General features: G+C 45.0%; 1 protein-coding gene across 1 annotated transcript in view; it reads right to left on the bottom strand.

The window, feature by feature from the left end:
- The window catches only part of SETD2 (SET domain containing 2, histone lysine methyltransferase), a gene marked incomplete at its 3' end in the record, with an annotated part of 64,035 nt that overhangs the window by 31,540 nt on the left and 15,947 nt on the right, over positions 1-16,548 (bottom strand). Inside the window, 2 exon segments of the mRNA XM_056518730.1 lie at positions 54-4,762; positions 6,751-6,766. Coding sequence (XP_056374705.1) covers positions 54-4,762; positions 6,751-6,766 — 4,725 coding nt within the window.

Raw genomic sequence — 16,548 nt, 5'->3', positions numbered from 1 at the left:
AGAGGTCATGAAGACTTGCTGACCCCTACAATCACACACATATAATTTCATACCTCTCAGTGAGATAGAGGTTCTCTTCGATGAGGTCGAAGTACGTGGGCATCTTCCCCATCTTGTAGCAGTCCTTCCAGTGCTGAGGGTCCCTGAAGTCGTCCATGCGGCATATGGAGCCGGTCTTCACCTGTTTGGAGGCTGGAGAATCCACCGATCCGGCCTCGGCCTTCATTCTCCTCCTCTCTAGAGCTTCTGCGTCATTCTCTGTGTCGCTCTCTAGCTCCTGCCTCCGTTTCTTGGGTGGTCCTCGCTCCTTTAGGTCAGAGCGCTCCCTCACTAGCTGCTCTCTCCTGTCCATTCGTGGGACATTGTCCTTTAGGGAGTTGCTGCTGATCTCGTGCGCCTGCACAAAGCCACTTTCTTTTGTCCTTTCGTGGAGCGCCTTAGGATGGTGACCAAACTCATGGACGTGATCCTTATCCCAGGCGAAGTCATAATCGTCATCATCGTCGTCCTCATTGTAACAATTTGTCACCGAGTCGGGTACTTGGCCTGACGGTTTACCATACCGTACATCTTGTTTACCGTGGTAGCCAGAATTCCAATACCCGTTGTTGCCAGCATAATTGTGAGAAGAGTCGTGGGAGCCGCTTCCTTGCTGGTAACCGAAGTACATGTAGCTGCTGTCCGGTGGCTGATAGGTGCTGCTCGGCTTCTCGGGCTGTGAGAAGTCCCATCCTAGATCGGACAAGTCTTCTACTACCTGGAATCCATCAACTTGTGAATAGTCTCCAGGTCCTAGAGCACGACTGTACTCAGCCGCCTGATGTCTACTGTCCGGCCGCTCGGTCACGTTCTTCATCGCCTGCTTTTCCATCATGGCAGGTTTGGAGGGCGCTGCGGGCTCTGCAGGCCTTTCGGGCTCCTTGGCCATTTCTATGGCTGAGATGGGAATCTCTTGAAATGTAATAGTCTCATTATAGGCTTTGCCTTTGTTTTTAGGTTTCATGGGCACAGGGTGGCTGGTGCTGACATCGGGAACAGATGGAGGAGGCCCAATCTCGGGGGCTGGTTCTGAAGCGGGGACAACTTTGACCACATCTACTGGAGTATCAGGCACGGAATGGCTTGGAACTTGCACAGAGTCTTTCTCAAAGTGTCCAAATCTGATCTCTTGAGGGTCTTTATGATCTGAGATCTCTAGACTGATCGGGAGACCTGGCAAAAGGGAAGGACTAGCTGCTTCCATGGTTAATTTACACATTTTAGGGTCTTCTGAGGTTATTGTAAACACATTAGTACCTTCACTGTGAAATGCTGATGGGTTAGCTTCTTCTGTGGATAAGACTGATGGTGTAACATCTTCCATGATCAGAGAAGAGGACTTCACATCATCCGTGGATAATACAGATGGTTCAGGATCATCCGTGGATAATGAAGATGGTCGAGTATCTTCACTAGTCTCTGCAGCTGCTTTAGCACCTTCCATAACTGGTATAGCATTTTCGTTGGCCACTGTAGTTGGCTTAGCACCTTCCATGGTCACTACAGTTTGTTTAGCATCTTCTATGGATAATTGGGAAGATTTAGCATGTTCCACAGTCTCGTCAGACATTGAAGCACCATCCATAGTTAATGTAGCTGGTCTTGCATTTATCACATCTGCAAGAGGACAAGCATTTTCCATGGTCACTGAGGACATTTCGCTTTCTTCTACAGATAATGTAGATGTCTGATCTTCTTCCACAGTTAATGTAAACATATCACTTTCTTCTTGAGTCACTGGAGACATTTTAGCTTCTTCCATGGTTAATGTGGAGGTTTTGGGAACCACCACGACTGACTGTAAGCGGTTCCTGGGTAGACCGCTGTCATCTGAGTCAGTGTCATCCGATTCACTCTCAGCGCTCTCACTTTCTTCGCTATCGGAAAAATACGCTTGGACTGCACTGATGAAGTTGACAGAAGGCTTCACGCTATCAGAGGAGACCTGGGATCCATCATTTACAGACGTCTCCTCTTCAGCTTCGATGGGGATAATCTCAGGTTTGTACGGTTCCTCCTCACAAGAATCGTCCTTTTCCGTTTGGATTTCTTCAGCAGAGGATTCTTCCTGCTCATTAATGGCTGAAGAACTTTGTTTCTGTAAAGAATTTGCATCATTGGAAAGTTGTAGAGAAGGTGGCGCGTCTTCTTGTAGCCTGTCTACAGTCACATCATTGGCGTCACATTGGTGGTCGTCTTCATCACCTGTGTCATCACTTTCTATAGTCTCTACAGGACTTGACTCTCTATGTGGTGGGGTGCGGTCTGTGTTCTCTAAATGACAGATTTCAGGGGACATAGTTTCACGAGGTAAGTGCTGCTCAAAAGAGACGCTCGTGGCTGTACTTGGCTTTTCTGACACCAGAATTGTTATTTGAGGCTCAGACTGAACATCTGTCCCAAAAATTTGATTGTCACTTATTTGATTTAACCCAGAGGAATGATGGGAATCTTCTCCAGGGTCCGGTTTAAAGTCCATTTCCTCTGAATAGGGAAAAGGACTGACATCTTTGGTAATGTTTTCCTGAACATTGAATTTCGACATGGAATCTGCATCCTCAGCATCATCAGGGTCCAGAGTTTCACTGGAAGGGGTTTTCCTATATTGTTCATTGGTTGGGACCAGTCTCTGACGTAGACATTCTGTACGATCCTCTTCAGCTCTGCTGTGCAATTCACTTTCATTGTCTGTAACCGTATCATTGGCCACTTCAGGGACATCTGAATGACCGTTTTCCGAGCTTGGAAATTCATGCGACTCCTCTAAGTGACTATTATCTGTAGAACTGAGGGTAACAAAATGCCACGTATGACCATGGGAGAAATCATCATCATTGGACTGAGCAGGACTGTCACTACGAAGGTCATCGACAACATGTTCAGCGTCTTCAGAGTTAGAATCGTAACTAATTTCCATTTCGTTCTCGATGGAGGATGTCGCCTCCTGCTTAAAGTGAAGGGGAGAAGCGGCCCGCTTGTCTGTAGTGCTGCTCCTTTTGTGGACTGGTACATCCAATGACGCACTTTCTTCTTTTTTGCCCATTTTGCGCTCCTCTCTTTGTGCCGGCCTTTCCTCCAGGTCCCACTTAGAACTTTTTCTTCCTGAGCTCCCAGACTCCGTTTTGGAATCAGATAATTTGGGGAAATTAGATTTTGCACTAGAACTTGCTCCACTGTTTCCCCGCGAGTGTGAAGACCCATGTTTAACGTCTGCATCTTTTGAAGGAGAACTTTTCCTATAAGATTCCCTGTCAGGAGACCTTACATCTTTCCAGGCTCTGGTGGAGGACGTTCTTCCCCTGCGATCAGGATCATAAGAAGAATCAAATTTGGGATCTTTGTCGTACTTTGAATGTGAAGAGGACGTCATCCTCGTTTCCCTGTAGGAATAAGAGGACGATGATGAAGGACGCCGGGAATCGCCCGACCTGGAATACGTTCTCCGATAATCCTCTTCTGAGTCAGAACTGTCCCTCGCTCTACTGTCTGCATAGGAGCGTGAATATTTGGTTCTATATGGAGAACTTCTATGATATCTTCTTTCTGACTCATAATGATGTGACCGTTCAGATCTAGCATACGATGAGCTACTTCTTGGACCTCTTTCAGATCTAGACCTGGATCGTGATCTAGAACGGGACCTGCTTCTTCTCCTGTCGCGGTCTGACTTAGAATGGGAATAGGAGGAGTATTTGGAATCTCGATCTGACCGGGAATAACTTGAATGTTTTTGATCCTTTTCTGGCCTCGATCTTGAAGATAAATATTTCCCACCGTCCTCGCTCCTCAAAGACATAGAGCTTCGTTTTAAGTCTCTTTCTTTACTTGAAGCACACTTTATCTCATGGGATCGGTGGCTGGAGGAGGTCTGTACGGAATCTTCATCAGACTCTGAACCGACCACCGCAGTCTCTGAGTGAGATGACTTTGACCTGGGTTTTTCTGGACTAGGATTGGATTTGATGCTTTGTGTATTAGTTGCAGTCTTATCTTCTCTCCCAATATGGGAATAATCTTTTGACGCAGTCACCTCTGTTTTGTCGGCGACCGTCTGAGTGCCTGGGCTTTCTATAATAGAAACGATAGGGCACTCTTTAATGTCCTTGAAGCCAGTTTTGCTCGTGACAGCAGTGGCTAATGGTGGCGGCGACAAAAGTTCTTTTGAGGACTTGGTGCTCGTTGGTTCCTTTACTGGTGACTTTTCAAAAGAGGTGTTGGCTGAAGACGGAGGCGTTCCAACCTCTGGAGAAGACTTTATGGTTTCTAACTGAGCCTCCTGAAGTGATGGTAAGGGGGATATGGGAGTGGATATAGGAGGGGGTGGAGGGGGTGGTGGTGGTGGGGGGGCTGGTAGCTTGCTTGTAACACTAAGAAGATGCTTCTTGAAATGGATTTTTCCCAGCTCCACCTTGGGCTTTGGCGGGAAAATGTCTGTGACTCCACCAGTAGATTCGCCAAACTCCATCTTAAGCTTTGATATCTGCTCTGCGGAGCTAAGCGGCGGCGGATTACTCTGCGACTCATTCTGCTTGTCGTTGGCTAAAGACGTCAGTAATCTGTTCTGCAGGGTTTTCTTTGTGAAGCTGAAAGAGACCTTCTGCCTCCCCTGTTCTTCCAGGTTCACCTTGGATTTGGTTCCTTTAGGTAGAAATCTACTGGAGGAAATACCCTTAAAGGCATTTGCTGACTTGCCAATTGCTTTCAATAAGCCGTCATTCTTGGCCTGTAAGAAAAGTAAAGCCGTAAGTGCTGATATATACACGCTGGTACATTTTACTATGGAAGCAAAGACAATTATTGTGTGAGTAGATATACGGTTCACTATAGCAAATACTATCCTAGAAAACTATTCTCTAATGTTGTACTGCTGTAGTGATGGGAATTGGGTGGTTATGGGATGAACAGAGTCAAATAAGACTCCAGCAGCAGAATCCCTTTTTTTCAATGGAATTCTGCTGCACCACTTATATTTCGGATCCCAGACTCTACCAGAAAAATTAACATGTTTGTTCTCTTGGAAAAATCTGATGAGAAATGCATTTCTGTCTATAAAGAGTCCCCACTACAAATGGGATCTCTGCACAGAAATATCTCCTGGCAGAAATTTTGTAGCCTAAAACGGCCCTAAAATGAAACAGGAATGAAGTACATTTGGTGCTAATTTGATGCAGAATTTAGAGCCCTTTGTCATGAGGATTCTTAAAGGGGGCCCTTGTCCCAAGAAGAATTCAACGTAAAGGGGTACTGCACCCCTTGACATCTTATCCCCTATGCAAAAGGATAGGGGATAAGATGTCTGATCGTGGGGGTCCTGCTGCTGCGGCACCCCAGACATCTGGTGCATGGAGTGAACTTTGCTCCGTGCCAGATGACTGGCAATGTGGGGCAGAGGCTCGTGACTTCACGGTCACGCCCCGCTCGTGATGTCATGACACACCCCCTTAATGCAAGTCTAAGGGAGGGGGCGTGGCTGCCGTCACGCCCCCTCCTTTAGACTTGCATTGAGGAGGTGTGGTTGTGACATCATGAGCCTCCGGCACTGCACCCGATGCTCTAAACAAAAGTCGGGTGCAGCAAGGAGACCGTGGGGGCCCCCAGCGGCGGGACCCCCGCAATCAGAAATCTTATCCCTATCCAAAGAATAGGGGATAAGATGTCTAGGGGCAGAGTACCCCTTTAACTTCAGTGTGAATTCTTCCTGAAATTACTTAGTGTGCACTAAGCCTGAACCACCATTACTTCCAAGACCATGAGATTGCAGTTGAATGAGCATGTCAGAGCTAAGACTCGCGTAAGAGGGCAACGCAAAGAGGGTACATGGGGGATTAGGAACATGTGCGTGTATTTATAGAACTCACACAAATATGTGTTCATAATCCCCCATGTACTCTCTCTTTGCAGAGTCTGAGCAGTTATGGTCGTCCCGCTGCAATACAAGATGGTGGAGGCCAGGTCTGTTATTAGGAATGCTGCAGCTGACGGACTGACAATCAGGGCAGAGTGTCAGCTCGGTTGTCCACTGGTAGAAAACAAACACTGCTCTGAGGGTACTGAGTCACCAGTATATAATGTGCGGCACAGACAGTACGTGTGAACATATCCCAAGAGGTCACACCTACTGTATATGAGGGAGATTCTATGCTGTGTCCCACTATTTATAAAGATAATATAAAGCATAAAATCTGCAGCATATGTGTGAACACATCCCAAGAGGTCACACCTACTGTATATAATGCAGATTCTATGCCGTGTCCCACTATTTATAAAAAATAATATAAAGCATAAAATCTGCAGCATATGTGTGAACACACCCTAAGAGGTCACACCCTACTGTATATGAGGCAGATTCTATGCTGTGTCCCACTATTTATAAATATAATATAAAGCATAAAATCTGCAGCATATGTGTGAACAAATCTCAAGAGATCACACCTACTGTATATAATGCAGATTCTATGCTGTGTGCCACTATTTATAAAAAATAATATAAAGCATAAAATCTGCAGCATATGTGTGAACACAACCCAAGAGGTCACACCTACTGTATATGAGGCAGATTCTATGCTGTGTGCCACTATTTATAAAGATAATATAAAGCATAAAATCTAACATAAATGTAATATAAAGCATAAAATGTGTGAACATATCCTATGAGGAGACTGAACGGCAGATACAACAATGTGCGGAGTGATGGCGGACGGCGGCTCTCACCTCATTCTCTTCTTCTCTGTTGTCATTCGAAGAAAGAGACATGGAAGAAAGAAAAGGAAACACCATTAGAATGGGAAAAAATAAATGAGAAACAATTTTCAGCGTTATCAGGGATGCCGGTTTCTGGGGCCGCTCTGGCGGCCATAAGCTAATCTGTATCTATAGTAAAATAAATACTGTGGTACATTGTGATGCGGAAGAAATAAATAACAGAACATCATTATTATCGACTAAAATGGACACCCCGAAACTAAAGTAATCCCGATCACCACAACAGAGGTCAGCAGCACTGGTCAGGACCCCATCACGGTACCTAAAGAAGTGAATCTGACAGCAGGACTGGTGGAGACCCCATTGCAGTACCCAAAAAAGAGAATAATAACTATGACACTGGTAGGGCCCAAATTGCTTTACCTAAAAAGATCTAACCCTGTAATAATAGCTTTAAATAAAATCTGTCAGCTACAATTCATACGCCAAACTACAGTTAGGCCAAGGGGACACATGGCATTTTTTAATATATGTGGCTAAGCTTCCATAACAAAAGAGGCATTCCCGAGCACCTGAGGTGTTGAGGACTGGAGCACCTCTTCACCCCCCACCCCTGTTTGATTGACAGTCAGACAGTTTTCCAAATCTCATTCCTGCACTGTTCATGCGTATTGTGAACAGGTGCGAGACTTTGAAACAGGGCTCGGCTTCCAGCTTGCTGTCAATCAGGCACGGACCGGTATAAGTGTGAGGGTGAGCAGTCCTAAGCTTTTCAGGGGGCTTAGGGACACCTCTGGCACTTAGCAGACAGATATATTAAAAGGCGCCATGTGATACCTCGTCCTAACAGCCCCAGGGAACATGAACTGCAGCTGGAGAGGACAACAGAAAAATTATGTGCACGGCTCCTACGGCCTCCTCCCGATTCACTGGGGACCGCTCTGGCGGGTGTCACCTTCTGTGTGATATAACACAACATGTTCAGTCCTCCTTTCCCTACCTAATGTGTTACACCCTAAAAGACCTCAAAAGACCTTTTTATTATTAGGCACAGACCCTGTAATCCCCATCTAACATCTTCCATACATTCCAAACCCCCCCGGGAATCAGATGTCAGACAAAACCCTCACATACGTCATGTTTTCAGCTGATCATTGGCCATACCGGACGAGTCACAAATGCCCAGTATGGACGGGCACCGGCACGGATTCTACCATTAACACAAACAACATCACCCCCCCCCCACCCACCAGACCCTTACATATGACCGAGGAGAGAGCAGGGACTACAGTGAAGGCCAAAACATGCATGCTGGGAGTTGTCATTTTGCAGTATGCGGAGACCATTGCTCTAGAGTATCTACACGTCCCTCCATATTACTGTAGTCTTAGGACTGGTCTCCGGTTTTACCTGTCAGACGGGTTCAGGCCTCCGCAGCAGCAATTCTAACATTCCCCATATTTATCCAATTGGTTTAAAACACATTTTTCCTCTGGAGTGCCCTTTAACACTTGCAGCACAATAAATGGACGTGTACCGCCATATTACATGTACGTATGAAGGTCATGTGCAGAGTGATGCGCTAAAGTACAGAGCAGTGTGACTCCAGCTGTTGCAAAAAATTGACTCCCAATATGCCTGGACAGCCATTGGGAGTTGTAATTTTGTCCTGTTTGGAAAACACTGATCTAGACATTCCAGAAAAACATTTACACTATTTACAATTGATTTTGCATTCTGCACTTGATTCGTCACTTTTTGCCCTTTGAAGGTTTTTTTTTTGTTTAACTTTCTGGCCCCAGTTGATTTAACAGATTTGTAAATGACTTCTATTAAAAAATCTTAATTCTTCCAGTACTTATCAGCTGCTGTATGATGCACAGGAAGTTATTTTCTTTTTGAATTTCCTTTCTATCTGACCACAGTGCTCTCTGCTGACACCTCTGTCCAATTTAGGAACTGTCCAGAGGAGTTTTTTTAATGGGGATTTGCTCCTACTCTGGACAGTCTCTGACATGGACAGAGGTGTCAGCAGAGAGCACTGTGGTCAGACACAAAGGAAATTCAAAAAGAAAAAATAACTTACCCTGGAGCATACAGCAGCTGATAAGTACTGGAAGGATTAAGATTTTTAAATAGAAGTAATTTACAAATCTGTTTAACTTTCTGGCCCCAGTTGATTTATGAAAACATTTTTTCCACCGGAGTACCCCTTTAATGTGCGCAAATGGATGCGTTGACATTATCATTTGGGCAAAAAAAAAATAAAACTTGCACAAGTATCCTCCACTCCTCTAGGGGGCGCAGAAGGTGGGAAGTTAATGGGAGAGTCTCACTTTTGTTGATTTTTTTAAATTTTTTTTACTATTTACAAATCCAACAAATTTTTATAAAACAAGACATAAAAATTAGAGCCAGAAATATTGCGCAAAATTTTATGCAAATGAAAATTTGTCGTTGCTGCTTTTTGCACTCAGAGGAGGTGGCAGCATCTGTTGTTGTCCCCTAAATGGAGTCCGTCCTCTGCGGCTTTCGTGGTCATTTCCCAGGAGTTTAGAATCCGATTCCAACCTGCCCCTCAGGATTTAACCCTCTCCTGGCCAGACAGATGGCTCCTGCCCCCCCCCCCTCACCCCCTGAAGGTGACATCAGCAACTTCCTAAAATCACAGAGCTGGTATTATGCTGCTCCGTGGCGTCATGGCAACGAGGGGGTTTATAGATGACCCCGGGGGCGGCAGGTGTTTCTCGGCACCAACCCAAAATGTGGGAGAAGAAGAATATTTTTTGGCAGAAAACACAAGTTTTGCCAAGTGGAAATGATAAACCTTAGATTGGGGGCATTAGGTTGCGTCCACAGAGGATCCCTCGCGTAAAAATTCTGCCGCAGAATTTATGTTTTTTTTTTTGTGTGGGGAATTAACATGGAATTCCTCATGGATTTTCCGTGCGGAATATAGGAGTAAACTTTTTTTTTTTGCTGGACTACAACCACCAATTGGAATTTCCCTTTATATTTATTTATTTTTTTTGTAAGGAATTTCTGCACGCATTTAAGGCAAATTCCGTGCAGAAATGATATCAATCGGATTGTTTTTTTTTACCATTGACTTCAATGGGCTTCTGTACGCGTGAACATGTTCTTTCTTCTAGCGGAACGGAATTCCGTGGCGGAATTTACGCAGTGTGAACAGTGCAGAGTAAAATACATAGAAGTCAATGGAAAAGCTAATGTTAATTATTTCTAATCGGAGAATACAATGTGAATGTGCACACTCTTTATGGAGCAGAGGCCTCCAGCTGTTGCAAAACTACAACTCCCAGCATGCCCGGACAGCCGTTGGCTGTCCGGGCATGCTGGGAGTTGTAGTTTTGCATCATCTGGAGTAGGGATCGACCGATTATCGGTATGGCCGATATTATCAGCCCATAATCACGATTTTGGGCATTATCGGTATCGGCAATTACCTTGACGATAAGCCTATAATGCCCCGCACCGCGAAAGCCCCCCCCCCCCCCCCTGACCGCTGCACCGCAAAGGCCCCCCCCCCCCCCCGACCCACCGCACCACGTCGCACCCCCCACCGTAGTGCTGAGCGGTATACCGGTATGGATTTTTGCCCATACCGCTATACCGGTCGGGCCCCTCCCCCACCCTCTGAATCAATAAAAAGAAAATTAAACTTACCCGTATGGGGGTGGTCCGGGCCATCCATCCTTCCTTCCTTCCTGTAGTGTCCGGCGGCATTCTGGGTGGAGGGTGAACCGGTCCGGGCTGTCCTTCTCTGGGGGTCATCTTTTCCACTCCGGGCAGGCTCTGGCCTAGTACGCTGCATAGACGCAGTGACGTCAGGTGCGTCGCTGCGCACGGGCGTCACTGCGCAGCGGCGTCTATGCAGCGTACTAGGCCGGAGCCTGCCCAGAGTGGAGAAGATGACCCCCAGAGAAGAAGGGCATCCCGGATCGGTTCACCCTCCACCCGGAATGCCGCCGGACACTACAGGAAGGATGGCCCGGACCACCCTGACAGGTAGGGGGAGAGAAGCGGGTGGCGGTGGCGGCCTATGGCACCGCTTTAAATCAGTGATCTGCAGCGGTGTCGAGGGGGGATAAATAGCCGATAACTTATACCGGAATATCGGTATAAGTTTTCGGCTATCGGCCCTAACCTCCACAGAGTAGCGGTATCGGCCCTAAAAAAAACGATATCGGTCGATCCCTAATCTGGAGGTCCACAGTTTGGAGACCACAGTCCTATAGGTTATACCACTGACCACAGGACATCCTAACGTTGCAAAACTACAACTCCCAGCATGCAAGAACAGCCATGTTGGGAATTGTAGTTTTGCAAAATCTCAAGGTCCAAAGTTTGGAGACCACTGCTCTATAAGTTGTACCGCTAATCACTGGCCCTCAAACTATCTCAAAAATACAACTCCCAGCACGTCCTGAAAGCCAGCAGCTGCCCGGGCATGCTGGAAGTTGTAGTTTTGCAACATCTGGATTTTCTTATAAATTTATCACAGCGGGAAAATGTATTAACCCCTTGGACTTTCGTTTTTTTCCTCCTTACCTTTTAAAAATCATAACCCTTTCAATTTTGCTCCTAAAAATCCATATTATGGCTTATTTTTTGCACCACCAATTCCACTTTGTAATGACATTAGTCATTTTACCCAAAAATCCACGGCGAAATGGGAAAAAAAAATAATTGTGCGACAAAATTTAAGAAAAAAATGCCATTTTGTAACTTTTGGGGGCTTCCGTTTCTACGCAGTAAATTTCTCTTTATTCTGTAGGTCCATACGATTATAATGATCCCCTACTTATATAGGTGATTTTGTCGGACTTCTGGAAAAAATCCTAACTACATGCAGGAAAATTAATACGTTTAAAATTGTCATCTTCTGACCCCTATAACTTTTTTATTTTTCCGTGTATGGGGCGGTATGAGGGCTCATTTTTTGTGCCGTGATCTGAAGTTTTCATTGTTACCATTTTTGTATTGATTGGACTTGCTGATCGCTTTTTATTCATTTTTTCATGATCTAAAAAGTGACCAAAAATACGCTATTTTGGACTGTGGAATTTTTTTCCACATACGCCATTGACCGTGCGGTTTAATTAACGATATATTTTTTATAGTTCCGCACACGGCGATATCACATAGGTTTATTTTTACACAGTTTTTTTTTTTTTTTTATTGGGAAAAGGGGGTGATTCAAACTTATTAGGGAAGGGGTTAAATGATCTTTATTCACTTTTTTCCCCCACTTTTTTTGCAGTGTTATAGCTCCCATAGGGACCTATAACACTGCACACACTGATCTCTTATACTGATCATTGTTATCCCATAGGGACCTATAACACTGCACACACTGATCTCTTATACTGATCATTGTTATCCCATAGGGACCTATAACACTGCACACACTGATCTCTTATACTGATCATTGTTATCCCATAGGGACCTATAACACTGCACACACTGATCTCTTATACTGATCATTGTTATCCCATAGGGACCTATAACACTGCACACACTGATCTCTTATACTGATCATTGTTATCCCATAGGGGACCTATAACACTGCACACACTGATCTCTTATACTGATCATTGTTATCCCATAGGGGGCATTAACACTGCACACACTGGGGGACATGTATCATTTCCAGTGTATAATAGAAGTTTTTTACCCCTCTGCCTGTTGTGTAAATTTGGCGCAGCTACGTTACATTTATCATTCTTGTGCAGCTACTTTCTTGAATTGCATTTAAATTTAGAATTCTCCTCAGAGCATAAACTTACACCGCAGCTCTATTTAGTAGGAGCTTTGTCTGCAGCGTTTCTGCACCTAAACAGTAATTGTGTCCTCGTTATTAGTTTTAGAATTTTTTTTCTTCATTATGTAGAGTTTTAATCTCACAATAATATCACATCTCCCAATTATAACATCAATTCTACCAATGTCCTTATTCTTCATTTACCATCTGTGACCCCCCCTGTGCAAATCACCTCAAATGTACATGGTGCACTGTACCTGATGGGCCTTGTTGTGCGCCCGCAGAGCACTTTGCGCCCACATATGTGGTATCTCCGTACTCTGGCTAAATTGTGTCCCAAAAAATGGGGATCTTTTTTCCCCATTTACCTCTGGTGAAAATGTAAAGTATGTGGCAACACCTGCATGTCAGTGTAAATAATTTTATTTTTATACACTAACATACTGGTGTAGACTCCAACTGTTCCTTTTCATAATGGGTAAAAGGAGAAAAAGCCCCCAAAATCTGTAAGGCAATTTCTCCCGAGTACGGCGATACCCCATATGTGACCCTAAACTGTTGCCTTGAAATACGACAGGGCTCCAAAGTGAGAGCGCCATGCGCATTTGAGGCCTAAATTAGGGTTTTGCATAGGGGTGGACATAGGGGTATACTATGCCAGTGTTTCCCAAACAGGGTGCCTCCAGCTGTTGCAAAACTCCCAACATGCCTGGACAGTCAATGGCTGTCCGGCAATACTGGGAGTTGTTTTGCAACAGCTGGAGGCTCCATTTTGGAAACAATAGGCACACAGGTTGGGAAAAAGAGTTAGGAAACGAACAATGTTTCCCAACTAGTGTGCCTCCAGCTGTTGCAAAACTATAATTCCCAGCATGGCCAGACATGCTGGAAGTTGTATTTCGGCAATATCTGAAGGGTCATATGTTGACGAACTACAACTCCCAGCATGCTTGGGCAGTCTGGGCATGCTGGGAGTTGTAGTTTTGCAACAGCTGGAGGTCCACAGTTTGTAGACCACTGTATAATGGTCTCCAATCTGTGGTCTTCCAGATGTTACAGAACTACAACTCCCAGCATGCCTGGACAGAGTGGGCATGCTGAGATTTGTAATTTTGGAACATCTGGAAGAGCACAGATTGGAGACCATTATACAGTGGTCTCCAAACTGTGGCCCTCCAGATGTTGCAAAACTACAACTCCCAGCATGCCCAGAAAGCCAAAGGCTGTCTGGGCATGATGGGAGTTGCAGTACTGAAACTCCCAGAGGCAGCAGTGAGATCGCTTTACGGCGATCTCACTGCTGCCAATGAAGATGCCGCCCTGCTGCTGCAAACTCACCGCCGGGACGCACCACCCCCGGGACCGCCTGGAGGACGTCGCTCGCACCGGGACTGCTCAGGACACCGCATGGCGGGGTAAGTGACGCCGGGGGACGGGTAAGGGACACTTAGCAGAGCGGTGTGTGTCCCGATCCCCGTGATCCGGACTCACACACCGCGCTGCTAAGTATTCTCATAGCGAAACGCTGCTATCAGCTAGTCAGATTTGACTGGCTGGGGGGGGGGGGGTGGATGAAACCCCCCGTGGTCACATGGTAAGATGGCTGCTATCAGTGATACCGCGCGCTGGGGAAAAGTATAACGGAAAGCAGTAAATTGTAAAAATAAAAGGAGAATGATCTACAGTGTTAAGTGGATTACAAAGCTATTTTAATGTGACGGATCTTGTTCAATGATAAGATATCAAACATTTCCTATGTAAATGTATTAAATTGTTGGATCATAAAATAACAATAACAATATCCAAGTGATCTAATGAATAACTGAACTGGAAACAAATATTCTACATGCAAATTATTTTAAAAGTGCTTTGGAATAACCAAGGAGTAAAAATATAAAGCAACCAAAGGAGGAATTGAGATAGGAAAGTAAAAACATTCTGGTGGTTCCTTAGTTAGAACTTTCCTTCAGAAATAGAAAGGATTTTGCTACGTGCAGTTAAAGTTGCTTATATTTATGGGGAAAAGACGCACTTGCGTCAAAATTTTTGGTGCAAAGGAAAAGAACGCAGGTAATAAATCCATGTGTACTATATATGCAGCTCCAAGGTGCCCCGATTCAGCCACATCTGGAGGACATGCTCTACCAAAACGTGCGCAAAAAAATGCGCAAAAAAAGGGCTTGCGCAAAATTTTGCACAAAAAAATACACACAAAACAGGGGTAAAATCTTTGATACATGTCCCCGACTGATCTTTTACACTGATCATTTGTTTCTCATAGGAAACCATTGATCGATGATTCTGCCGATGATTCTCAGGCACTGAGCAGTCATTCGGCGATCGGACAGCATGGAGGCAGGTAGGGACCCTCCGGCTGTCCTGAGCTAACCGGCAGCACTTTACTTTCACTTTAGACGCGGCGTTCAACTTTGAACGCCGCGTCTTAAGGGTTAATAGCGCGCGGCACCGCGATCAGTGCCACGCGCTGTTAGCCACAGGTCCCGCAGGTTGTTAGAGGCCGGGCTCGACCCGCTATGACGTGGGGCCACGGCATGGCCCCGTGTTATAGAAAGGGAGTGGGCTGAGGGAGTTAAAAGGGGTACTCCGGTGGAAATTTTTTTTTTTTTAAATCAACTGGTGCCAGAAAGTTAAACAGATTTGTAAATGACTTCTATTAAAAATCTTAATCCTTCCAGTACTTATTAGCAGCTGTATGCTACAGAGGAAATTCTTTGCTTTTTGAATTTCTTTTTTGCCTTGTCCACAGTGCTCTCTGCTGACTGTCCAGAGCAGGAGAAAATCCTCATAGCAAACCTATGCTACTCTGGACAGTTCCTGACACGGACAGAGGTGTCAGCAGAGAGCACTGTGGACAAGACAAAAAAAAAATTCAAAAAGAAAATAATTTCCTCTGTAGCATACAGCTGCTAAAAAGTACTGGAAGGGTAAAGATTTTTTTTAATAGAAGTCATTTACAAATCTGTTTAACTTTTTGGCACCAGTTGATTTAAAAAAAAAAAAAAAAAAAAAAAAAAAAAAAGTTTTCCACCGCAGTACCCCTTTAATTGTAACCAGTCTAGACGACGCTCTGTGAGAGCATTGGTTACAACTTGATACATTGAGATCACTCCTATGGAGGGATGGATTTTTGGGAGGGGTAAAGTTCAGAGAGGGTCAGAGGTCGCAGGTTGGATTATGGGATGTGCTGTATGATACAGAGAGAAGGATATCAGATCAACCACATGTGGACGGCAGATGTGCAGCGCGGGAGGAGAAACCGCAAAATGGGCGGAAGGACTGAAAATGAGGGAAATCAGAAAAAATCCACCCCCCAAAATAAATTTAATACAAAACACACACACCAGGGCAAGTGACTGCAACCCTAAAAAAATTCCAGTGCCTGTCACATGACTCCTATACAAGAGCATCATTAAATCCAGGGCAAAAGGAAAGACCAGTGATCTGATGTAATGTATCACTGATCCCGAAGATTCCCCTAATCTGATCACTACAGTAAGGAGGGGATCTGCAGTGTAACATGTGGATAGACCCCCCCCCCCGCATAGACTGACCGCCCCCGCAATAGTGGAGTGCATATAGTGAGTAACTGAAAAAGCTTTCAATACACAGCTCTCCGGCCTGACCCCCGTAATACACGTGCACACTCAACTAAACTGAGTGTCCACCAGGAAAAGCAAAGTCGCTGCCAGAATCCCTGACAGACTCCTCTCCTAGATCCAAACATTGTACATACAGAACATCAACGAGAACTGACGAAATCTATAGGTGTGAAGATCGACAGTATAGTATGTAAAGAATGACCCCACCAGCAGAATAGTGAGTGCAGCTCTGGAGAATAATACAGGATATAACTCAGGATCAGTAATGTAATGTATGTACACAGTGATCTCACCAGCAGAATAGTGAGTACAGCTCTGGAGTATAATACAGGATATAACTCAGGATCAGTGCAGGATAAGTAATGTAATGTATGTACACAGTGATCTCACCAGCAGAATAGT

This window comes from Hyla sarda, chromosome 5, assembly GCF_029499605.1.
Source record: "Hyla sarda isolate aHylSar1 chromosome 5, aHylSar1.hap1, whole genome shotgun sequence".
NCBI lineage: Eukaryota > Metazoa > Chordata > Amphibia > Anura > Hylidae > Hyla > Hyla sarda.
Note: the sequence above shows the minus strand (reverse complement) of the source record. Positions and strands in the feature narration are given on the sequence as shown.